The sequence below is a fragment of the Bubalus kerabau genome, chromosome 8, assembly GCF_029407905.1.
Source record: "Bubalus kerabau isolate K-KA32 ecotype Philippines breed swamp buffalo chromosome 8, PCC_UOA_SB_1v2, whole genome shotgun sequence".
Lineage (NCBI taxonomy): Eukaryota > Metazoa > Chordata > Mammalia > Artiodactyla > Bovidae > Bubalus > Bubalus kerabau.
In genome coordinates this window covers 46,135,368-46,159,748 of record NC_073631.1, presented here as the reverse complement: position 1 = coordinate 46,159,748, position 24,381 = coordinate 46,135,368, and the positions used below count along the sequence as shown (strand labels likewise).

Genomic DNA, 24,381 nt, shown 5'->3' with positions numbered 1-24,381 from the left:
TATCTGAGCTATTGGTGATTCTCCACTCAGGCTGCTCAGTGCACTGACCTGGGGTGTGTTTCAAAAAAAAAAAAAAAGCAGCATACCTCGCACTATCATCACTCTTGGCACCAGTCTGTTTTAATTGGTTTGGGGAGGAGCCTCTATTTTTTTAACAAAGTCCCCCAGGTGATTCTAATGAGTAGCTGGATTGACATAGGTCCCAGCTACCCTTGTGAAAGAAAACACCTTATAGAAACAAAACTTAGGGTGAAGTGAAGTGAAAGTCGCTCAGTCGTGTCTGACTCTTTGCAACCCCATGGACTATACAGTCCATGGAATTCTCCAGGCCAGAATACTGGAGTGGGTAGCCTTTCCCTTCTCCAGGGGATTTTCCCAACCCAGGTCCCCCACATTGCAGATGGATTCTTTTACTGTCTGAGCTACCAGGGAAGCACAAACTTAGGTTAACCAGAGACAATTACCTGGAACATTCAATTAGCCAGTTTTTCTCCATTCAACTCTGAACGGAAAGCAATATATTACAAGAAAATAAGCAAAACAATCAGGAAGTTATTAACAAATAAACATCTGCTTCTGATTTTGGTTGAGATGGTCAGTGGAAATTTGGGCCATCCTCCTATAAACTAAAAGCCTGTGTATAAATTTGCTCACTTCCTCTCATGAGTGCACCAAAATAACAACTAACTGCTGAAGAACCATCAATCAAAAAGACTAGAATCTACAAAAAATGATATTCTACATCTAAAGACATAAAGAAACTGCAAAATGGTAGATGGGGCACATGTGTGATATAATCAAATCTCATACCCCACAGGTGGGTGACGCACAAACTGGAGAACAATTAGGTCACAGAAGTTCTCCCATAGGAGAGAGAGCTGAGCCCCACACCAGGCTCCCCAGCCTGGGGGGTCTGGCATTGGGAGGAGGAGCCCCCAGAGCCGGGCTTGAGCACAGGAGTTCCACAGGAGGAGGGGAGACAGAGACTCCACTCTGGGAGGGCACACACAAGGTCTCATGCCTGGGCCAGACCTACCTTCTGGTCTTAAAGGGTCTCCTGGGGAGGAGGGTGCAGCTGTGGCCCTCTCTCTGGGTTCATAAAAGCTGGTGGTGGAAATATCAGGGAGTGTTCCTCTGCTTGAACTCTTAGTGGGGGCAGACATCCAGCTGGAGCAGTTAGGACCAAGACTTGGCCCCACAGAACAACGTTTAGGCTCATGCTGGGACTCCTCAGGCCAAACAACCAATAGGATGGGAACACAGCTCCAACCCGGTGGCAGACAGGCTTCTTTAAGACTCCGGTGAGTAGACACGCCCCTAACAAGGCCCTGCCCAGCAGAGGGCTAAGACCCAGCCCCACCCACCAGTGGGCCAGCACGGCCTCTCCCACCAGGAAGCCTTTCACAAGCCTCTAGACCGACTCTCCAACAAGGCGGCAAACACCAGAAACCAGAAAACCACAACCCAGCAGCTTCCGGAATTGAGTCTGGAAACACCACCGGGGACAGGCTGCTCCCTGGGCCCTTGAGTGATCGAGGGGAGTGAAGTGCTAGGACATACGGCACACCCCTACAGAGGGCCACTTCTCCAAGGTCAAGAAATGTAAGAAACCTTCCACATACATAAAAATACCAGTAGAAATTTAGACCAAATGAGATGGCAGTGGAACAAGATAAAGCTCCAGAAGAACAACTAAGTGATGTAGAGATAGGCAATCTACCCAAAATTTGATATAGAATGATGACTTAATGAGACTGCAAGACTTATTTACTCATTCATGTACTTGTTCACTCTCTCTGAAAAGCACTGTTGTAAGAACCCAAGGTAATATCCAGTGTTTGAATTCCATAAAAGGGAGAACATGTGAACACCGATAACCATGTTGCCAGAGAGTGAGAGGGAACAGAAGAGATGTATGAGGAGCGATGGGACTTCAGAGGACTAAGAAATCACTTCTGATTGATGGATTTGGGGAAGGATTCATGGAGAAGGCAGCCTTCAACCTGGTTTTTGAAGGAGGACATGGTTTGGGGAAAGGGTTTTCCAAGGTAAGGGATCAGCATGGGCCTAACCATGAAAGTGGAAACACAGGATGATGCCAAGTGTTTCAGCAGCACAGATGGGTAAGAGGCTACTGCGGGAGAGGAGAGATAAGACATATTTGAATGGGGCTGCATCAGGGATGCTCTGAGGACTCATTTAACATTATGTGTGTGTGTGAGAAAAGTCTCCAAGTGGGGCGGTCCTTTAGGACAATCAATTGCTGTGGTATCAGTGATCAGGGAAGATTTACCATAGTAGTAGAGGCTATTTCACCCTGTAGAATGGGCCTGAACAGGAATAGAACAGCAGGAGGAAAGGAGGAGAGGGCCCTTATGAGAAATGGGGAAGTAAATCACTTGAATTTGGGAACTGATTGTATATATATATATATATATACACATACATACATACATACATATATATATATATACGAGTGTGAAAGCACTTAGATGGTTTTGAGCTGGGCAACAAGGAGGGTTGATGGTTTCTTAATTAATAGGTGATTCAAGAGGAGGAGGAGTTTAGGAGGAGAGGTCATGAATAATTTTGAACGCATACATGTGGGGCATCTGGAGAGAAATATTGAGAGGGCAAGTGGAAGTCTTGGGAATGAAGCCAGAGATGGCAAAACAGACATCAGAGTCATCTGTATGGTGGTAACGGGTGGAGCCATGAGAACAGATGAGGTCCTGGGGGAGGGGTTGGGGATGGGGCATCATCGCACGAGAAGAGAGTTGAAGGAAACCCCTGAGGAGCAATCAAAGAGGAAGGAGAAAATTCAGCTAATACACTGACCACTAGTCTCAGCTTACAGGCCGTCCCAAGGGGATGAAGGGTTGACTCCATCACTGGATGCTGTTACTATGGTGAGGCTGGTGATCACTGAGGGGACGCTTTTCACTGGAGTCCTGATGATGAAATCCAGATTTCAAATGCTGAATGTGTCAGGGGAAAAGGGAAACTCAATAGCATGCCCATTTTCAGGATACTGTGTGCCTCAACCCAAGAATGGAACACAGTACATTTGAGAATGGTTTCAACAAGATGGTGATTAAAGAGTATTTTTTGTAAACAATGAGCACTCTGTTTTTCTTAAACATTCCCTACATACTGAGTTCCTTCAGAGTAGAATTGGTGTCTTATTCATCTTTGTATCCTACCTACCCCTGCCCTCTGAAAAACCAAACCAGAGAAGCCAGGCCTTTGCCCATGACTGGACCTGAGCACCCATGGTCTCGCTGCGGGGGTTCCCAGTGTGGCTGCGACCGTGGGGCAGTGCGCAGGGAAGGCCTGTGGGGAGGCCCTGCAGAGGAGCAGCTGAAGGCCCGTTCCCGCCGCCCTCACAATGTTAGCGTCAGTGGAGTGCTGTGCTCTTGCACTGCGCTGAACCGGCAGGCTAGGCCTGCTCCTCCCCTTTGTTTCCTAACTGCCTCCCATTGCCTTTCTCCCTGCGGCCTCTCTGAACCCCCACCCTGGCTCCCTTCCAGCTCCTCTTCTGGAAGAGATCCCTGGCTCTCAGAAACGCCCTCGCTTGCCACTCAGATGTGACTGTGCCTGGCAGATTCTGCTTTCCTCTCTGACTATACTCTCCTCTCCTCTCTACGCAGCAGGGTCTCTTGGGGAGAGCCCGTCCTGTTCCAGGATGGCCCCTTCCAGGTCTCCTGAAATGCTCCACCCTTGAGCACCACACCCTACTGCCCTGCACCTGGGCTCTTCCCTGAAGGCTCCTCCAGGCACCAGAAACTCACAAATCTGAAGCTAACCTCATCACCTTTGTTCCTAAACTTGCTCCTTCACCCATGCGGCATCATCTTCCACTTAACTCTGGCCACAGCTCTGCTTCCTGAACCCTTTCTTTGTATTCACTATTGACCAAGCTTTATTTCCATCAGTGAAATGCCTGAGGTATCTCTGAAATCTGTTTCCAATGTGCTGTTTCTGTCACGACTTCCCTAATTCTGGTCCTCACATCATTTGCTTCAACTTTTACAATAACATTTTAATTGTCCCCAGTTTCCTATAAAAAGCCATTTTAAATACTATTGAGGCACAATTCCAAATACAGATAATTTCACCCTTCCACTTAATTTTTTTGATGACATATGATTATATAAAATTCAAATTCCCTTATGCAGCATAGAAGGCCCTTTTCACTGAGCCCCATTTTAATGTTCTTTCAGTCCGACCCTCTCCTTTTCCTACTCCTCCAGTATAAGAGCCACTGTACCTCCTGCCCACACAAGTGAAATCATACTTGTCACTTGAGGCCCAGCTAACATGTCACCTCTTAGGTGGAGTAGAATCTTCTACAACTCTGCTCAGATTTCAGGTGCTGTGTCCCTTGGGCTCTTAGCATTCCTTGCTGATACTATCCTTACTTGTCCCCTTACCTCATTCTCTCCCCATCACTCCTCCTTGCTTTTGAATGCATAAAGTGAGAGACTCTGTCATTAATCTTTATCTCTCTAGAACCAAGCAAGGTGCCTGATAGATGTTGGTGGAACTGAACTGAGACCACAAAGAGCCCTCTAATTCTTCTGTTGTTGGTTTTAGCTAATGACTCTAGTGAATTGATTAGGGACACCTTACCTGCATGGATTGCAAACTAGTTAAAGTAAATTATATGACAAGCATATACATTTCTTTTGTCAGAAACAGAAATCTATACCTCTTTAAAGCATGGTCACTGGACTAGATGTCCCCAATAATGATTCCATGGCTTTTATTTTTTCCAGTACATTGCAACTGTCTTCTTTATGCCCTAATTTAGGTTTCCCCTGATCAATAACTTATCCTTGAGAGACACTTTAGAGAAACGATTCATTTAAAACTTATGTCTTTGTAGACATCTTCAGGGAATGATTGTGATAGAGTGTGTGTGTGTGTGTGTGTGTGTGTGTGTGTGTATGTAGACACATATCCACATAAACGTATTTGATAAGGAAATGTTCAACAATAGGCCAATTCAATAATTCACTTAGAGAATAATATTTCCTTTCATTCTTAATTCAAACCAGTCCTAGATGGCAACTAGCAGGGTTATTAACAATAGAAAAATATATTTCAGAAAACATTCAGAAGGCCAACTTAAAAATATTTGTTGGAGAGATGCTTAGCCATGGCTGGGAGAGTGTAAGGCGGGGGGATAAATCGAGTCAGAACTGAGAAGTGTGTCAATCTGATTCCTGTTTGCACAGCAAACCGTGGGGAAACCGAGCATGTGTATCAACTACTTCTGAAAAGTTAAACTGACATTTTAAAACTGCAGTTTTTAATAATTTTGCTGGTAGTCACAGATCTACTGCAAGCTTTGATAGTGGACATGGGGGCTGCTCTAGGGATATAGTTGAGGGGTGAAAAGTTGCTTGAACTATATTTTCAAAGCTGTTATTTATATTTTGCTTTATTTGTGTGTGTGTGTGTATGTAACATCAGATCAGATCAGATCAGATCAGTCGCTCAGTCGTGTCCAACTCTTTGCGACCCCATGAATTGCAGCACTCTAGGCCTCCCTGTCCATCACCAACTCCTGGAGTTCACTGAGACTCATGTCCATCGAGTCAGTGATGCCATCCAGCCAATACAGGATGTTTAATTTCCTTAAGAATTTTACCAAATGTTATGCTAAAATATAGCATGAGAATGTTCATTTTGAAATTGTTGATACAAACTTAGGACTACTTAAAAAAAATCGTAACTGTTTTTCCCCCTTAAACTCGGTGCATCACTAGTATGGAGAGGGAGAGTTAGAAGATCTGGTCCTTAATGAATGACTGGCACACACAGGCTGGAGGATAGCATGACACTGGGGGCAGTTCTGGGTTCCCAGGGCTAACATGTCTGATGACTGTGGCTCTCTCCGTCTGGTGTAGAAAGGGTGGCCTTGTGGGAGCTGGCCAAACCAAACGTGGGCTGAGAGAAAATACATTTTGTTTTTCTGCACTGACGCCCAGGGATTGCTTTCTGAAGTGTGTGTGCGGAGCTTACCCAGTGCTGCCTCTGCTGTATGTCCCCTCCCAGCCCTTCCTTCCTGCTGGGACCATACTGGCTAGAACCCAGGAATGAGTGTGTCTCTAATTTTCCTGAATCCACAAATCTTATCCTCACCACTTATAAGGTCTCAGCTATAAATATTTTCCAGAGCTCTAGCAGTAATTAGACAAGCTACTATGAAAGGTAGAGCATTATACATCAGTTAAAAACATATGCAAAACCAAAGCTCATTAGAGAAAGATAATATTCATGCAGATTTTACAAACCGTGTCTTTAGGGTGGCCCAATAAGTAGAAATATGGGGACCCATGCTTGTCACTTTTCATGCACATGGAGAGACTGGAAGGTACCATTCCTAAAGGAAGGGGAGGAACAGCCTAGGACCAATCATTAGAATTAACAGAACCAGTGACAAAGATATAGTATTACTGTTAGAATCAAGATTGCTTAGTACGTTTAGAGTAGCTGAATAAAAATTATCTAGGCAGTAAGAATAAAGACTTTAAGTAAAGCTGACCTTATTGAGCATGCAGCAAGTGAAATTAGTGAAAAGACTGAGCTACATGTGTATTTCAAAAATAGATTTTTTTTTTCTCAAAATATTGAGGGCATCCTGAGGTGCTTTTAAGGAGGCACACATGTTTAAAACATCTTGAAATCATAATATCAGAATTTTTGCAGAATTTTCTCATAATTAGAGTGTTTCAGTGAGACCAGCTGTCATTTGAGAAGTCACAGTAATCATGTTTCTAAATTTTGAAAAACCCTCAAACTAAAGCCATGGTTTGCCTATGTTTATATTTATGTTTTCTCTAATAATCTCATAAATTCTTATAGCTTGTCTCTTCTGTAACAATTTGCTCATTTAGATTCAAACTTCACAGTTGACTTGCTGGCCGTATTTGTTTTCTGGGGAAAAAAAGAGCTGTAGAACAGCCAGGTTTTGCCTGTTCTACGTGGCTGTACTCGCCTGTCCAAGGGCTGTGCTCTGAAACCTGCCTCTTAGAGGCTGCCTTGGTCTAGGCCTATCTCAGCTCCTGGGCTTCAGTTCTTTGCCGACATAAAGACGGTACTAGAAATTCTGGGCTGTCAGTGATCTCCACCAGACAGGCCCTGGGAGATGTAATAACCAGTCCCTGCAGCACTCAGTGCCATGTTGTCTTAGCTCCGTACAGTGTGAGGTAGAGGGTGACGTGGGGCTGCTGGATCAGAAGCACTGAGTCCACATAGCTCAGACATATGGGAGCCTGCTCCCGTCTTTGCCAGTATATTCTTATGATACCACCCCTCCCCAAGCCCCCATCTCAATGCCTAACTTGCTCCACGCGCTTCAACACACAAAAGAGACAGTGCACCCACACGGATGTCTCATTATGCACCCCCCCTGCCCCCTGGGGTGTTCACTGCACAGCTGTGTTGAGGGGTGTGCTGTGCTAAGTTGCTTTAGTCGTGTCCGACTCTTTGGGACCCTATGGACTGTAGCCCACTAAGCTCCTGTGTCTATGGGATTCTCCAGGCAAGAATACTGTAGTGGGTTGCCATGTCCTCCTCCAGGGGATCTTCCCCACCCAGGGAATGAACCCACATCTCCTACACTGGCAGGTGGGTTCTTTACCACTAGCGCCACCTGGACAAACAATTTGAAGTTAAAGGGAAAGTAGAGGCTCTCTGTGGTGTGGAAACTAACGCTTAACAATGAATATCAGGAGGGAAGTGAAGTTTCAGGATTTATTAACTGAGTTTACCATTTAGCCCCACCAAGATGCAAGTAATTTTGTACAAAAAACATCAAGTGGTTTTACTATCAAGCACAAAAGGGTCTCATTTAATTCTAAACGTGGCCTTTACTGGGCTTGAAAGATACATGTGCTAGGAAACGTTGGGGCCAGAGGGTCAAACAAAAGAGCCCAGAACATGGTGGGGACAATAGCTGTGAAAACTGTAAGGGAAATTACGGTGAAATGTGACAAACAGTTGCATCCTGCGCTTGGCATATTCGATGCATATGTCATGAGTCCTAAAACCCACGTTCAGTCTGAAAACCCAGGGTCCTGACGAGGATCACTGTTTGTTGCAGACTGTGTACCAAAAACACCAGAGACCTTGTGACGGGAGTGTGGATGCAGGCTCCTCTCTAAGCAAACCTCGGAGCTGCCTTAGAGTAACTGCTGTTTAGTCCGGGCTAAGCGTCTGTTTGTTGTTTCTATTAAAAATTTTTTTGAACCCAAACAGCACGTTGAAGAATGTGTGCTTCTCACCGTTTATAGAGATTTTGCTACAATTAGAGCATATAATTCAAGCCTGGAGTAAGGCATTATATAATCTTATTTTGGTCCTGAGGGAGTTCGGTTGAAAAGAAAACCTAGGGAAGTCTTTGTCAGAACAGGACATCGGGGTAATCCTATTTGTGAGCAAAGTTGTACGCAGAATTCTCAAATAACAACAAAAAAATCCAACCTTATGGACTATTTCTTTCACTAGAAATGAGGGGTTTTTAGTACTTTAGTTTAAAATGAATTATTTGCTTTGGGAACACTGGGATAGGACTTACGGACTCCAGAGCTTAAGGACTGCTCTGGAGATTTGATGTTTGCTGGCTGTAGCGGTTAGCTGGACTACCCAAGAATTTGTCTTATATTAAACTCCACTCTGAGCACCTGGATAACAGGATGTTGTTAGAAAACTCCCTCATAGGGGTCAACATCTTCTGTATCATCCCTATTTTGAGACAAGAGAACAATCAGACAGTGCAGAAAATGGCTTTGGCATTTAGCACCAGCTTCATAGTGGGTATATTTGAGGGGTCACAAGCTTGACTTGAATCAACACCACCATGCTATGAACACAGGTCAGACTGTCTCAGTGAGGAGGGACACTGAGCTGAGTGAGAGCTGAGCTGAGACTGTCACAAAAGCCTGAAACTGAAAAAAGGGAAGACAATCTTATCTCCTTTCTTTAATTTTAACGGTTGCAAGCCTGAATGGAGGGTGATTCAGATCTGATGGCCAAGGGGGAGCCGGCTTGAGGGGTGAGGCTCATATAGCGAGAGGTCCACAAAAACACAGAGAGGCCAAGAAGCAGAAACTCCTCAGGTCTTTACAGGAGAGCTAGAGGAGACAAAGCCAGCCATCTCCATGGCATGAAATTACCTGGGATGACACCTGGGCCAAATCGACCCAATCCTGTGTGTGTGTGTGTGTGTGCACATATGGTGCATGTGTGTGTGAAGATGTATAACCATGATGTGAGCTTTCTTTCCTCTTAACCTTAATACTTTGATCTCCACTCCTACCCACTCTCTGCTTACCATGTAAAAAAACACACAAACCTTTTCTTGATTCTGTGACTTCTCTGAGATCTATTTCAATGGTCTTACGGAACTCATCAGCATTTCATCTAAGAGGCTACCTTCTCCCTGGACTGTGGTGGAAGCAGCCCTTGCCCAGGAGAGCTCAGCTTCATATTAGGGGAGGCAAGAGAAAGTTTTATCAGAACCTAAATCCAACTGTCCAGCATGAGTTACTGGAGGAGTTGGATTTTTTAGGTTTTCCAAGATGCATGTGGAGTCCTTCTCAGTGGGGTTTGGGAAAGATAGCTGTTCACTCATTAGTCTCCTCCAACAATGTACTATTAAGGAATGGAAAGGAGGTCAGACCTCAAGAGCAAAACTGGTTTTTCTTGCTTGATTTCTTGGTTACTTCATGGTCTAATATATTTTATCAGAGTCTTAAATACCTAACAAGTGTCGACTGGGGGAAGTGGGTCACTTAATATATCTTGAAAGAGAACAGTGTATGTTTCAAAGACTATCAAGAAGGAATATCATCATAGTCCAGGGTTTCCAATAAAACATATGAAGAAATGGGATTTCACCTTCATTTTTAAAGCACCTTAATAAACGAGGTTTTGGCTGAGCAGTGGGGAAAAGAATTTCAGAGTTGGGCATCCTTCAAGGAAGCTCCTGGGTGTGACTCCATGAAACAGGAACCTATTAGAAGTTTCATGGTTTGAACATTTCCTGGGATTCCCTAAATTCTGAAGAGAGCAGTCTGGAGCCTTCTAGCCAAGGAAGGACTCTGTTCTCTGTGGGATGCAGCCAGAGTACTGCCAGACTGCCTGTCCTCTTCCCTGGTCTGGCTCAGTCAGGGTGAACTGGAGTGATTTGTGGAACCACTCAGGGAAAAGGGAGATACACTCAACCATGAATGTCAGAAGCTGAAATTAAATTTCAGAATTTATTATTGAAGCCAGCCGCCTTTTGCCCTATTAAAAATGCAGGTGAAATAGTGCAAAGGCTATGGAACCATTTAAAGTTCCCATAAATGTGGTCTCTGAGGAAGAGGCAAAGGCAGCAGAGACTCTCCCCATGTCTGCACCATGGACACCTCAGGCTATGAGGTTACAGTTCTCCAGGCTCCATGTTGAGGGCCACGGGAGGGGAGGAGCAACGATTAGCAAATTTGCTCAAGAGAATTCTATCTCACTAATGTGGAACTGAGAATCATTCAGCCAAGGTATAAGCAGAAATTTATCCATACTCAGCGAGTTCTTTCTTTGGGAAAAGTACAAATTATTAGTACAAATATTACAAAGGAAATGCTTAACAGACAAAAGAAGCGAAGGGCTTTTCAAAGATCCTTAACCCTCTAGATGTATTTATTAAAGCCACATATAACTAGTAAAACTAATAATTTTTTCATTAGAGTAGATCCTTTGAGACATTTTAATTAGTCACCCCTCTATTAAAATCAACTGTTACACATATCCTCATTTCAGACTGTCAGCTCACAGAAGGCCAGGACTGGGTCTTACTTTCAGTGCCTGCAAAGTGCCTTGAACATAGTAGGTGCTCAGGAAAATCCTGATTTAGTTGAGGAAATAGTAATGATATTAATTAATGATACTAATTACAGGATCTGCCTCACCTCACATGGAATATTTATTTGGTAGGAGTACAACGTCTAGAGCTGACCTTTGTATGATCAGAGGAAGAAAGGACTTGAACAAATAATTCTTAATAAGATTATAGGAACATGCTTATAATAGTCACATGCCAATGCACATTGTTAAAGAAGAATACATGAAAAAATAATGTTAATTGCCATACAAGTAGAGACTGGTACTGCTTAATCTGTTGCTCTGATACTACTGTAAATCATTTTCATTTACTGATTAAAGGAAGACCTTTAACTATTTAGCCCATTCATTTCTTCAGCTAGAGTATGAATGCAGTATGGTTCAAACAGATCTTTTCTTACCTAATGCAGTTTTATTACACTTATAAAATGTAAACAATTTCATTTATCATAGGCCTTGTATTAGTTAACACCTATCAAAGATGCAATTAACTTTGAAAATGGTAGTGCAGGAAGAAGTCTAACTCATGGATTGATGATTTCTTTCCCCAAAGGGAGATGTGGACATTAGTGTTAATTGTCCCTGGGCATTCTGAGAATTGTGCTTCCTCCTGGGAACCCTGTCTGGCCTCCTAAGACCATTGAGGCCATTTACAATCAAACTTGCTTCAGCATTCTTGTCATAAAGACCTGGAATGCTGCTTAAGAGAATCAACAGGCCAGACCACCAACCAAGAATGGAAGGCATAATTTTTTTTTTTTTTTTTTAAATTTTGATGAGCTCTGAACAGCAAGAATAACCAGGGGAAGGCTCTGCATCGGCCTGAATTGCCAGTGGAGGACATTTTTTTCATCCAGTGGCACTTCTGTTTACCAAGGCCCTGGCTCTGTGGCTCAGTGTGTACATCAAGTGAACATTCCTTACAATCCCTGAATGCTGATGAAGGAGTTAATTTTCATAATACATTCCTATGCAGCTTTAGAATCAGGATCCCTGTTTTCTTTTCTCTTAGACTTTTTAGATTTAATTGGAACTGCAACAGTCAGTGTTAAGGAGGGCACCGCTTGCTTCTGCTGCATCCGTTTTTGAGCCTTTCCTCAGTATGGTGGAGTCAAATTGCCTTCTTCCTGGCAGGTGTTGAGATGTATGTGTCAGGGGAGGGGGGGGCCCAAGCTTTCGTTGAGTTTACAATCAACAAATTCTTATCCCGAGGACTAGAGTGCAGTTGAAGTGCCTATCTCCTGAGCTGCTCTTGCAAGGACTTAACTATGAAAGCAGCTTCTCCTTCGAAGCCCTTATTACCACCCCCCCCATCCCCCCCCCCCCCCCCCCCCCCGCCCTCCCCGCCCTGCCACAGCTGCTCAGCCACCTATGAGCAGCCAGTATGCTTGCTAGTGGCTGCCTTTGCTTATTCTTGCCTCTGGATCGGCTGAGGTGTGTCTGCCGATTAGTCTCATGGTAATTATGGATGGCATGTTTGCAGCATATTTATTCCCTTCCTCAGCTCACTTGGCTTCACACTGACTTTGTTTAGTCAACAGTCTGACAGGTTACCTGGGGTAATTTTTTCTTCCCATTGTACCTGTGCTTATCTCTCTGTCACAAACCACCTTAAGGACCCTGAGCCAGAGTTTTTGTATTTCTCTTGACTGAGATCAGCTTTCTCCTGACATGTCCAAAAGTCCAGATAAGGGATGGCTTCAGAGCTGTTCTGAATTCTGAATTCTGCAGGTATCAGAGGTAGGGCTGAGGGTTATCACCTAAACCCCTTCCTAGCCTGCTGTTCGCCAGTCTCTTCACCTTCAGAGTTCACTCTCACCCGGGCGGGGTTAAGCCTGAACACTTCCCTAACTGGTAAAGTCGCCTCTAGATTCCGATAAACTCCCTTTAACAATCTTTTGAGACTGGATTTTATGCCAAGTTTGGGATCTTAAAGGGCAAACAAAGGAAACAAACATAGGATTAAACTCATAGTTGACAGAGAAATCAGTTTTCCTGTCGTTAGGGTGCATTTGGACAAAGTGGATTATATTTTTGGTTACATCTACTATAAGTCCAAGCATTTTCTTTCACTGCTCTTGTTGCTATTATTTTGTTTTGTTACCTGCACCCCTAGCCACTCCCCCACTTTTTTTATGTCCAAGATAGTCTAGAGTATATTTTAATAAAAATTTTCATAAAAGTACCTTAATAAAAATATACTCTATCTTGGACAAAAAAAATTCTTTGTCATGAGATAGTCGATTTAACTGATGCTGGAGGAATTGCGAGTTCCTTAGCTGCAAGTACAGACACTGGGGGCATCTATAGAGTCTGTGAATGTGGCCACTTTGTGACTTGTTCCTGGTACCGGAATGCATTTCCAGAGCAGGACTGTGACTGATACCTCAGAAAGGCCTCCTCGCCAGTCTGGTTCTGGGCTGGCATCCGGGAACGTGACTGGTAATTCGTTCCCTCACTAATATAAACCTTTCCTAAGTGATACAAGTCTCTCACTGTATCTCAACTGTTTGCTCAAGCAATGTGGTTTATGCTCAGCACCTTCTGTCCTTCTGGGAGTCTGGGATTCTGATACGTGCCGGGCAGAGGGTGCCAGCTTGACTGGCCTCCAGGAGAAACCATGGGCACTGAGTCTCTTATGAGCTTCCCAGGGCAGCCATACCATCAGGGCAGCAATATTATCACACATACGCTGCTGCATTCTTATTGCTGCATGAAGAATGCTCTCTGGGTGACCCCTCATGGGAGACAGAGAAAGCAGAAGGAAGCCTGCATGTGGATTCCTCCAATTCTACCTGTGTTATTCTTCCTTATGATTCTACTGGGTATCCTTACTATTAATACATCAGTGTCATAAATCTGAGCTGTGACCACAACTATATTCTGTGTCCCAGGAGTCCTATAAGCAAATACCTGAATGTGGGGTGGCCTTGGGGACCCCTAAAACAGCTCCTTCATGAGGCACTGTGAGGTTCCAGAAATATCATTTGATGGCATTATCCTCAAAAATGTGGATCTGATCCCTACATTCTTGGTTTTTCACGCAAATAACCAAACCATACCGAACCAACCAAACCATAATTTTGGTTTAGAGTTTCCTAAAGAACTAATGTTTACTTAGTTTATAACTATTCATTTACTTCCGTAAAGGAGATTGCTTTACTCTATTAAATTTGTTCTTTTATGACATAATCTCTAAAATTACAGTCACAATCCATGTCAAATCTAACATCAAAAGTAGCTGACAAGCTCTACTGCTACCAGTGTGTATGATTTTTATATTACATTTTAGAAGAACATATTTAGAAGAAATTCTGCAATACTGCTAGAGTTAATAATATTAGTTAATATTCAAAAGTGTGTCCAGATATTTAACAAACTCTCTGTGTTGGTTAATTTTAGAATTTAACTTTAACTATATATTTTCAGATGATATTAAGAATTAATGGGATAATGTTGACATGGTCTTGAATTTTCATGCTGTTCAGAAACATATTTTTATTTTTATGCCTCGAGGCAGCTTCGTGCTGATGCATCACAGTCTGAGTTATGCCACATGTTGGTCGACAGACTGTTTTAACTGCTCTCTGTAGAGCAGCAGCTGGTGTGGTGGGTGCTCAGAATAAGGACCAAATAGTGATTCTACAAAAAGAATAGAAAGTTCAGGACAGCCATGTTATTCAGATTGACTTTTTAAAGATTAATTTGTTAGAACAATAAGAACAACATTAATTCTATGAGAATTCCTGGGTATAGATAATAGGTCTTGGCATGGAAGGAAACACACCTTGAAGCAAGGTCTTTTGTAGAAGTGATAGAATTTCACTGGTTGGTTTCACATTACAGAATCCCTTCATGCCCTAGGGTGCAAAAAATGATTTTATTTCAAGAGTTCAGATTCTTTACAAAGGGAAGAATGCTAATGCCATTGAACAGGCTCAAGTCTGTGCTTACTGCTAATATTAATAATTAAAAATATTTTATTAGATCCAAGTATTAAGGATGGGAAGCTGGGATGAAATATTTCCTTGGGCATATGGCCAGCCCTAGAAACTTCTAAATGCTGCCCTACTCTTAATGTGAGGACTTGCCAGCCCTTCTTGTAGGCTTTCAATATGTTCAAGACCCTGGAAACATAAAGAATTTAAGGGCCTTTGAATTCAGATATTTAAACTGAATTCAGGATTATATCTGTCCTACTAAATAAGCATTCAGTCAATTATTAGGTAACTTAGGCAGAAAGCACAGTTTAAGAGGAAAAAGTACTAGTTAGATTTTCAAGAATGGAAGAGTGAAAATGGGAGTCAATTTAATCTAGATCAACATCCTCAGCTACTTATTCAGATCAGTGGTTAGATCGTATTTCCCTAATCTGGACACTTACTATCTGTGCTACTCTTGACTGATGTCTGTCTGTCTCTCTGTTACTCCCTGAGATTAAAGACAAGCCAAGGTTTCTCTGTTTCTCATGTAAACATCACATAACAGTTTCCGATATACTAGGGTAATGATGTTGGCTGTACCTTAAATGGGCTTTTGGGAAATAACACTGTTAAAGACTTCTGAAGGCAAATCTATGAATTAAATTGCACTGCAAAGCCTTCCTCACAAGCATCTAGATACACATAAGAGTGAACTTTTGGAATATCCCTGAACTCCAAGGCAATGCAACCACTATCTGAACTGAAGTTTATGTTTTAGTCTTCATAGCCTGAAGATTTGGTCTTGCTGGTCCCTTGGCTCAGGTTACATATCCCACAGGACAGTCTGATGCATGAGTCATTTTAGGAAATAATTGATAAATTACTGTGGACTCAAATGAACAGAGGACTATCAGTCAAATAACAGAAGTTCTAATATATAAATTTAGCCAGATCTCCCAGCACACTCAGAGATGCCTTGAAAGGTCCTACATTTGCTATTTTCAACATTACCTAAATAAGGGAGCAAAAGAAAGAGCTCACAAACATATAATATATACCTTGTCCTTAAATATACATGTGTATAGATCTATGTCCACTGATCACTAAATATATATTTAGGTAGAATTAGAGAACTTACGTAGCTTTATAAATAAGCATAGGCATTTATGGGCACAGAAGAAACAGAAAAAACATGAATCAAAATGTGAAACGTACCATACTCTGGGACCTGTCCCGTCCCGCGCTTCAGCAGTAGCCTCACTCTTCTTCCGCCTGATTTGATGAGCTCTATTGCTCTGGCATGGGTCATGTCTCTTGTGCTCTCCCCATTGATTTCAATGATCTGATCTCCTACCTGTTAATTAAAGAAACATCACGTTAGCCAAAGATGGTTTTATTCAAGCTGCATTTCCAACAGAGAAGCACCCATAGATGACCAGTTTCCAGAGAGCAACAGAAAGGCTTGGTTGCAGCCTGCTGCTCCTTAGTAGAGGCTAATCCCTGGCTGCATCCTGAATCTGACCACCAAACTTTACTTATCTTTGTAGAAATTAAAATATTAGATCATAAAGCTTGTGATGATATGTCACTTATATTTAGCCAGTATGACAGAGGTCATAATTAAACTATTTAGGATTTTCTTAAAAAATTAGGGGATGTGTTTGATGCTGCAATTCAAAATAAGCTGGCATCTTCGCTTTGAGTCAAGAAATAAATATTTTAAGGACTTTTCATTGAACGCAGCTGCTAAGCTGCTAAGTCACTTCAGTCGTGTCCGACTCTATGCGACCCCATAGACAGCAGCCCACCAGGTTCCACCGTCCCTGGGATTCTCCAGGCAAGAACACTGGAGTGGGTTGCCATTTCCTTCTCCAATGCATGAAAGTGAAATTGCTCAGTCGTGTCCGACTCTTAGTGACCCCATGGACTGCAGCCTACCAGGCTCCTCTGTCCATGGGATTTTCCAGGCAAGAGTATTGGAGTGGGGTGCCAGTGCAGGATCTAATTCAGTGTGTTGGATGGAATGATTGGTTTTTGGGCTTCTCTGAGAATTTTTGTTATGCATCATTTACTTACATTTCCCTGGGTGATGTGATATTGCCTTCTTTGTAAATAGTGGTTGGTTGATATTCAAGTTTGATGATGAATTTTCTATCACAGTCCTTTGAATTAAAAATGACTCCATTCTCCATACGTGACTAATGCCCTTGCTCAATCTTTGCCATTCTCACATCTGACTGTCAGAAACTCTTTGGTTAAATACCAATTCCTCTTGAATTGTTGACAATACCTAGGCATGTCAACCCACTTCAGTAATCTTGCCTGGAGAATCCCACGGACAAGGGAGCCTGGTGGGCTGTAGTCCATGGGGTTGCAAAGAGTTGGACATGGCTGAGACAACTGAGCATGCGTGGGTTCCATAAGCAGCTCCCATTATCCTTTGTGAATAGATATTTGGAATAAAAGAGGTTCAGCCATGAGCACACCATGTAACTCCCACAGTACTATTACTGTCAGGAACCTTTGAATTAAAATATGTTTCATTTCAGCGCAAGTCACTAAAGACAAATTAGCCAGGAAAAGCACAATGAGTTGCTTTGCAGAAATGCTATTTTAGGTGGGTTCCTGAACTTGATAATGCAGACAGAATTGCAAATAAGCCCCCTTTAAGGGAGCACTATCAAAGTGGGTGCTATAGGCTGGACCAGAACAGGGACAAAAAGTTGCTGTCACAACAGCCAAAGGGTAGAGCAAAGTGGGAGGAGGGGAGAATAAACACGTGTTTATTATAGCAAGGAAGTGATGTATGTGCTTGTGTGTGTGCTACGTCACTCCAGTCATGTCTGACTCTGTGTGACCCTATTGACTGTAGGCTCCTCTGTCCATGCGATTCTCCAGGCAAGAATCCTGGAGTGGGTTGTCATGCCCTCCTCCAGGGAATCTTCCTGACTTAGGGATCAAATCCATGTCTCTGCATCAGCAGGCAGGCAAGTAGGTTCTTTACCACTAGCGCCATCTGGGAAGCCCATGGAAATGATGCCTCTACCTAAATCGGATTTCCTAAGGGGCCAGGACTTCAGTGTAATGAAAGTAAAGGCTCCCCACTTTGTGTACTCGGTGGCCTTTGGAAGCACTGTTTCAAGGCAGTGGAAGAGGCTGGCCTCGATGGCACAAACTCCACATAGAAGAATCACTAAAGACAGGACAAAATTAATTTGTCTTAGGGCCAAGGTTTGCACCAGTTTTCTTCAGGTCTCCTTTACGGTCTCCTTTCCCAGGAGGCACCAGGCACAGCCTGAAGTCCAGCAGCTAGCCTGAGGTCAGGTATCCAAGCCAGTGGCAGAAGTGGGACCAATTAACCCTCTCTCAGCAGTCCTCGCCTGTGACTGAAACCCCAAGGCCCAGCATCACATCGTAGAAGTAAAGCACAGGTTTCAGTGAAGCTGTTATAATAGAGTCTTCATTCCTGGCTACTCTCTTCAGGTTCACATACCTGACTGATTGCTAAACATCTCCTCCACTGGGATGTCCAGCAGGCCACTGCAGCTCAACACCAGTCTAATGGGCTCACCACCTTTCTCCCCAGATAATCTGTCCTCTCAAGTCCTCATCCTGGACAACAGCGCCACCATTCACCCAAGACAGAAACCTGGGGCTCCTGCTGAGCTCCTAGTTCAGTTCCTGCCTCCATCTGGATTACTCCCACCAATATCTTCACATGGTCACCAGCAGCATTCTTCTGAGGGAAATCTCCCCAGATACGTCATACTCACTAAGGCGGCTAGAGCCTTCCATATGCCACTATTTCCTTGCCTTGTCTTCCCTATAGGCCTGGTGCGTTCCTAATCTTCCCTCAAGGCCAACCCAAGCTCTTCTCCCCAGGGATGACTTCCTAGACCCTGTCTTCTCCTCAAGCAGAAGTATGCAATCCCTCTGCTCAGTTATCACTGCACCCCACTCTGTTATCTATCACACCTCATTAGGGAATTATGCCTCTTTGTCTTCCCTCTTAGACTTTGAACTTCTTCACTCATCAAACAATTTCTGAGCACTTATTATGTCTTGGACAGTCTACTGGGAGATTGGATAAACAGTGACAAAAAGTACAGTTTTTATTTACGACACATTCTCAGTCTAGTTGGGGAGAAAGTGGGTAAATAAGACAATTACTATTCAGTATGTTTTTGCTATGACAGAGGTGTACACAAAGTGCTAATGAAAGAGAAGGGAGGGCCATCTAAATTAGAATAAATGTGGCCGGTGGTCAGAGAGAGCTTCCTACAGGTAGTGACATCTCAACTGGATTCTGAAGTATCAGCAGGAGTTCCCTTGGTAAAGGAAGAGGAAAAACATTCTAGGTAGAGAGGACAGCATATGCAAAGAGCCTGAGATCTGAGAGCATGGTATATTTGGGGGAACTGCCGGTAGTTAATTCTGCTACTCAGGGGTTTGGGCTTTATTTTAAAGGCAACAGTAAAGCACTGAAACGGAGAAGGCAATGGCACCCCACTCCAGTACTCTTGCCTGGAAAATCCCATGGACGGAGGAGCCTGGTAGGCTACAGTCCATGGGGTCGCTAAAAGTCAGACACGACTGAGTGACTTTACTTTCACTTTTCACTTTCGTGCATTGGAGAAGGAAATGGCAACCCACTCCCGTGTTCTTGCCTGGAGAATCCCAGGGATGGCGGAGTCTGGCGGGCTGCTGTCTGTGGGGTCGCACAGAGTCGGACACGACTGAAGCGACTTAGCAGCAGCAGCAGCAAAGCACTGAAAATTTTGAACAGGGGGCAAGCTGACCAGGAAAACAGAATGGTGTTTGGAAATTTCCCTGAGACATCAGCATGAAGAGTGGACTGGAGAGAAAGTAGGAGATTGAGGAATGGAGCTGAAGTTGTGAGGTGGTCATGGTGTTTATTCAGATGAGAAATTGGAAGACGTGGGGAAGAAAATCATAGGATAAATGAGGACTAAGTCCCATTTGACTATTTATCTTGTATGGGGTTCACTGTACATACTTGTAAATGAATGAATGAATGAAGCATTTCCACACAGCTCATCTTGAGACCCACAGAGGGAGGGGGTTATACGTACTCTTGATCCAAAACTCAAACCTTGACAGACAACGCTGCCTGAGACACTTCTCTCTCAAGACTGACATTTCAACAAGAATTGTATAGAAGGATTCTTACGGTGTGATAGAAATATTAATAGCCATACTTAGAAAGTTTGATGCTTTCATTCTCTTGACTATTTATTTTCCCTTTCCCTTACTGACAGCCATGAGAATTAAGGGAGGAAAAAATAGCCAGGGAGAGGTGGTGAGTTGGAAGATTGTGTAGGAGTTGGAGGAATAGAGGGTTCAAGGGCTTCACGGGGCTGGGTGCAGTGTCTCCAGTGTGGGGTTTTCAGGACTGGGCTCTGGGAAGATTTTTATTGAGTTTTTGGAAGTCTGAGCTGACCTCTTGGGGCTTGGCAGCATTCCATGTGGGATCCCCTTAGAAGCAGAAAATAACTCTGATGCTGGTTGAACTGAAGGTCCTTAGCCCCTTGTCTAAGATTTTCAGTTTCTCCCAAGCCCCTATCCATGCCAGGGAGCCAGGGAGACAGTCTTCTTGCCTCCCTGGGAGCAATGGAAGTTTGAAACAGTCCAAGATCTTGGCAAATTCAGGAAAAAAAACTTGGTGGTGGTGGTAGTGAGATAGATGCTGGTTGGGCAATGAGATGGAAATGCTGCCACTGTTGAAGATGTGAATCTTACAGGTATTCTGGGCATATTGCAAAAGTGGTTAAACTCATTTGGACCCAGTGTCAGAGGTAACAAGGCCCAGCCAGGAGATGCTCATCTATCCTTGTGAAATGACACAAATGCTAAAAAGGTTTACTCTTCACTCTCAGTCCAATATCAGTCTTATACATACTTATTTGACATGGAACTCCATAAAGAAATTTGAGAAATGATTCTTTTCACTTTCATCCTGTGAGCATCCAGATGAATAAGAAAATGAATTTGTCAGGGAAAGAAGAGGTTCTCATTACCTTCTGACTTTCATTCAGCTGCTGGGTGTGGCCAGTTGAAGGGTCCTTTTCCTATATGGCATGTGAATTATTTGGGGGAATTAATTTGATAATGGAATATTACTCAGCTATTAAAAAGAAAATATTTGAATCAGTTCTATTGAGCCTATTATAGACAGTGAAGTAAATCAGAAATAAAAACACCAATACAGTATATTAATGCATATTTATGGAATTTAGAGATGGTAACGATGACACTATACGCAAGACAGCAAAAGAGACACAGATGTAAAGAACAGACTTTTGGACTCTGTGGGAGAAGGAGAGGGCAGGATGATTTGAGAGAATAGCATTGAAACATGTATATTACCATATGTGAAAGAGATCATCAGTCCAGGTTTGATGCATGAGACAGGGTGCTCAGGGCTGGTGCCCTGGGATGACCCTGAGGGATGGGATGGGGAAGGTGTTGGGAGGGGGGGATCAGGATAGGGGACACATGTATACCCATGGCTGATTCATGTCAATGTAAGGCAAAAACCACTACAATATTGTAAAGTAATTAGCCTCTAATTAAAATAAATAAATTAATTACAAAAATAGTTTTCAATGCAAGAGAAAAAAAAAAAAAGAAACAATGGAAAATGTGCAGGTTGTTCAGAGATGAAGAAAAAGACCAGTTGTGACTCTAATGTAGTCTTCTCTTTCTACACGCTTCACCACAGAGCTATCTTCAACTGAGTCGTGGTACTAAATGAAACTGAAGATCTCCTCCACTTGTTTTTAGAGAACTTTTAAAGTATTGAGTTTGAGTTAGAGTTGAGACAGGGATGGGGGAGGAGAGAGAGAATGGAGGCAGTGGGGACAACGAAGAAACAGACAGATGGACAGACAGCCATAGACATAATTTAGGAATGTGCATATTGTTTTATGGGGATCAAGGAGATGTTAAATGTAGGAAACTAACCAAAGGATATAACATGAATTCTAGGCATTCTTTTTTTTTTTTCCTGTAAAAGAAATACTTGTATCTGTGGTCCCCTTGGGAAACTGACAACCTCACAGTGGTGTCTTAGGGGCAAGGCAGAGCGAGAGAAGGCTGCCATCTTGGCTCAGCCTAACAAGCTCTGCATTTCTACACACACATTTCTATTCACATCTTGCCAGGTTTTTTTTTTTTTTTTTTCCTAACAAAACAAAACTGAAACTCCAGTACTTTGGCCACCTCATGCGAAGAGTTGACTCATTGGAAAAGACTCTGATGCTGGGAGGGATTGGAGGCAGGAGGAGAAGGGGACGACAGAGGATGAGATGGCTGGATGGCATCACTGACTCGATGGACGTGAGTCTGAGTGAACTCCGGGAGTTGGTGATGGACAGGGAGGCCTGGCATGCTGTGATTCATGGGGTCGCAAAGAGTTGGACACGACTGAGTGACTGAACTGAACTGAACTGAACAAAACTATTACTAAGTCCTTGAACTTGCTTGAGGCTCTGCAGGTAAAACTTCTCTTATTGGAAAGCCAAGGCAGGTAAAGGTAAAAGTTTCAGTATATATGTATATATTGGCCATACCGTATAGGATCTTACTTTCCTGACCAGGGATCAAGTCTGGGCCCCAAGCCATGAAAGTACAGAGTCCTAACCACTGAACCACTAGGAAATTTCCCAAAGTTTCAGTATTTCTTAAGCAATTAATAGTCCAGGTTGTAAGAAAAAAAATAAGCTCTATACTGTACACATTTTTGTAGACAGTATTTGGTTCAACTCAACGAAATCTTTACAAGGACTATATTCATTCTGGAATTACTGCAGCCCCTAATCATGGTAGTTTCCACTCAAGGCTTCCTCAGGTTTCTCCACAAACATTCCTAGCTGGTTGCAATCAGTTCACTGCCTTTATACCACAAGAATCTATTTCATATGATTATGTGTGACTGAAGTGATCCTAGATTATAACTAGGTGTGAGGAATTGAGCTTCTTTAGAATTTTATGCCAAAAAATAGTTGATGCCTCTATTTGCTGTTTCATGAAAGACTTAGCTGTGGACCATTTGTGTGGCTAATGGTCCGAGGTCACAGGATAGTTTTGTCATAATTTTTCCCTTAGAGGCTGGTTTCTCCCACTGACTCTAGATCCCTCAAGAGCAGGGAAAGCGCCTCCTGCCTCCACGTCATCTATACCTGCCACAATTCCCAACGAGTAGGTCCTCAGTTAATCATGTTTGAGTAAATGAATTTTAGGTTTGCTTTTCAGTTATAGTAACCGTCTTCGTTTTCATGACACAGAAAACTCAGCTTTTGAGCACCTCTGCACACCATAAAGCCGTCTTGAAATACTGCCTTAGGCACTTGCAGCCAAATCACAACAATTTCAACAGTATTACAAGAGACCGAATGAGGTTTCAGTAAAGGTGACCTATAAAAATTGCTAGAGACAGGTGTGTTATTGTTATGGGAAACAAATGCTAAAGGATTGAGAGAAAGATGAAAGGAGGCTGAGTCTAAATAAAATCATAAAAACAAAATTAGAATTCAGGTCTTCGCTTCTGCCAGAGGCATTGTCACTTGGTGCTATGACATCAGGACACCTGGTCTGTAAGGGCCCTGCTGGAGCAAAGGACAGGCTGATTTTCACCTCAATAGTGACCTGTACTATATTATGGTTTTTTTTTCACAATTAACCTTTCTGAGATATTATTTAATGACTATTACAATATAAATCTTTTCCAAGGGGTTACACTGAGTGCTTTGGTTCACTTTCCCATGTCTTCCATGAGACTGTTGATTGAATTAGACAGGATCCAAGTGTCTATTACAGGACCTGGCTCTGGTTATAAACTGTGGTGCACAATCGCCTCAGCAAGGCACAGGAGCCCATTAAGTCAACATGCTTTTCCTGAAAAAACTTCTATCCCCCTGGAAATTGAAGTACAGATTGAAATTGAAATTTTGACAACACCAAAATTCTGTGGATTTTATTTGCCTCAATTATTTTATATGTTGAAATCTGTCTAAGACTCTATGTTTTGACTGTAATCATTTAAAAAGAAAACATTTCTTACGAAACTTCATCCAAAGAGAAGTGTGAAAAAGCCCTGGTGGATCTGCAGAAAAGTTCTTTATCAGGGTTATACCTGAGCATATACCTGCTTGGAAGGGTCATGAAGGTGAGAAGAACCAGAGGGGAACAAGGAGTTATGAGTCATTGCAGAGCCTTGATATGAGTGGGGTACCTTACTCCACATTTTCTTAATGTGTGTATCTTCTCTTTAGAAAAGATTCAGTAACAGCTCAAAAAAAGTTCAGTCTTTGACTTGGGCAGGGGTGGTACCCTGGCCACTCACTCAGAGGGCCGCTTTGGTGGAGATTCAGGGGGAGCTCCTTATTCAATAGTTTTCATTTCTCATTCTTACTTTTACAATTCTCTAAATTAAAACACGTAAATGTATGTGAAATTTAAAGATGATGCAGTAGCCCAATTGTGGAAGTCAACTCTAAATTATAATTTGGAATCTTTATCACCAAAACTTCCCTTTTCCTCTGTC

The 24,381-nt window shown here is 42.9% G+C and overlaps 1 protein-coding gene and 1 long non-coding RNA gene across 6 annotated transcripts in view; one reads left to right on the top strand and one right to left on the bottom strand.

Moving 5' to 3' along the window:
- The window catches only part of MAGI2 (membrane associated guanylate kinase, WW and PDZ domain containing 2), an 831,153-nt gene that overhangs the window by 72,636 nt on the left and 734,136 nt on the right, over window positions 1-24,381 (bottom strand). Inside the window, exons 20-21 of one of the 4 annotated variants that reach the window (XM_055590146.1) lie at window positions 16,032-16,170; window positions 6,246-6,391 (exon numbers count right to left, since the gene is read on the bottom strand). In XM_055590146.1, coding sequence (XP_055446121.1) covers window positions 6,267-6,391; window positions 16,032-16,170 — 264 coding nt within the window. In that variant the 3' untranslated portion in view covers window positions 6,246-6,266. Of the gene's footprint in view, window positions 1-6,245; window positions 6,392-14,067; window positions 14,536-14,594; window positions 14,754-16,031; window positions 16,171-24,381 lie in introns of those variants that run through there. The other 3 variants (XM_055590147.1, XM_055590148.1, XM_055590145.1) reach the window with 3 other exon arrangements.
- Window positions 1,347-3,026, top strand: LOC129659081 (uncharacterized). 2 transcript variants are annotated; one of them, XR_008717784.1, is made up of 3 exons: window positions 1,347-1,602; window positions 1,855-2,048; window positions 2,858-3,026. It is a non-coding gene; the product is annotated as an uncharacterized LOC129659081 (long non-coding RNA). The 2 variants fall into 2 exon arrangements; XR_008717785.1 differs by having other exon boundaries at window positions 2,851-3,026.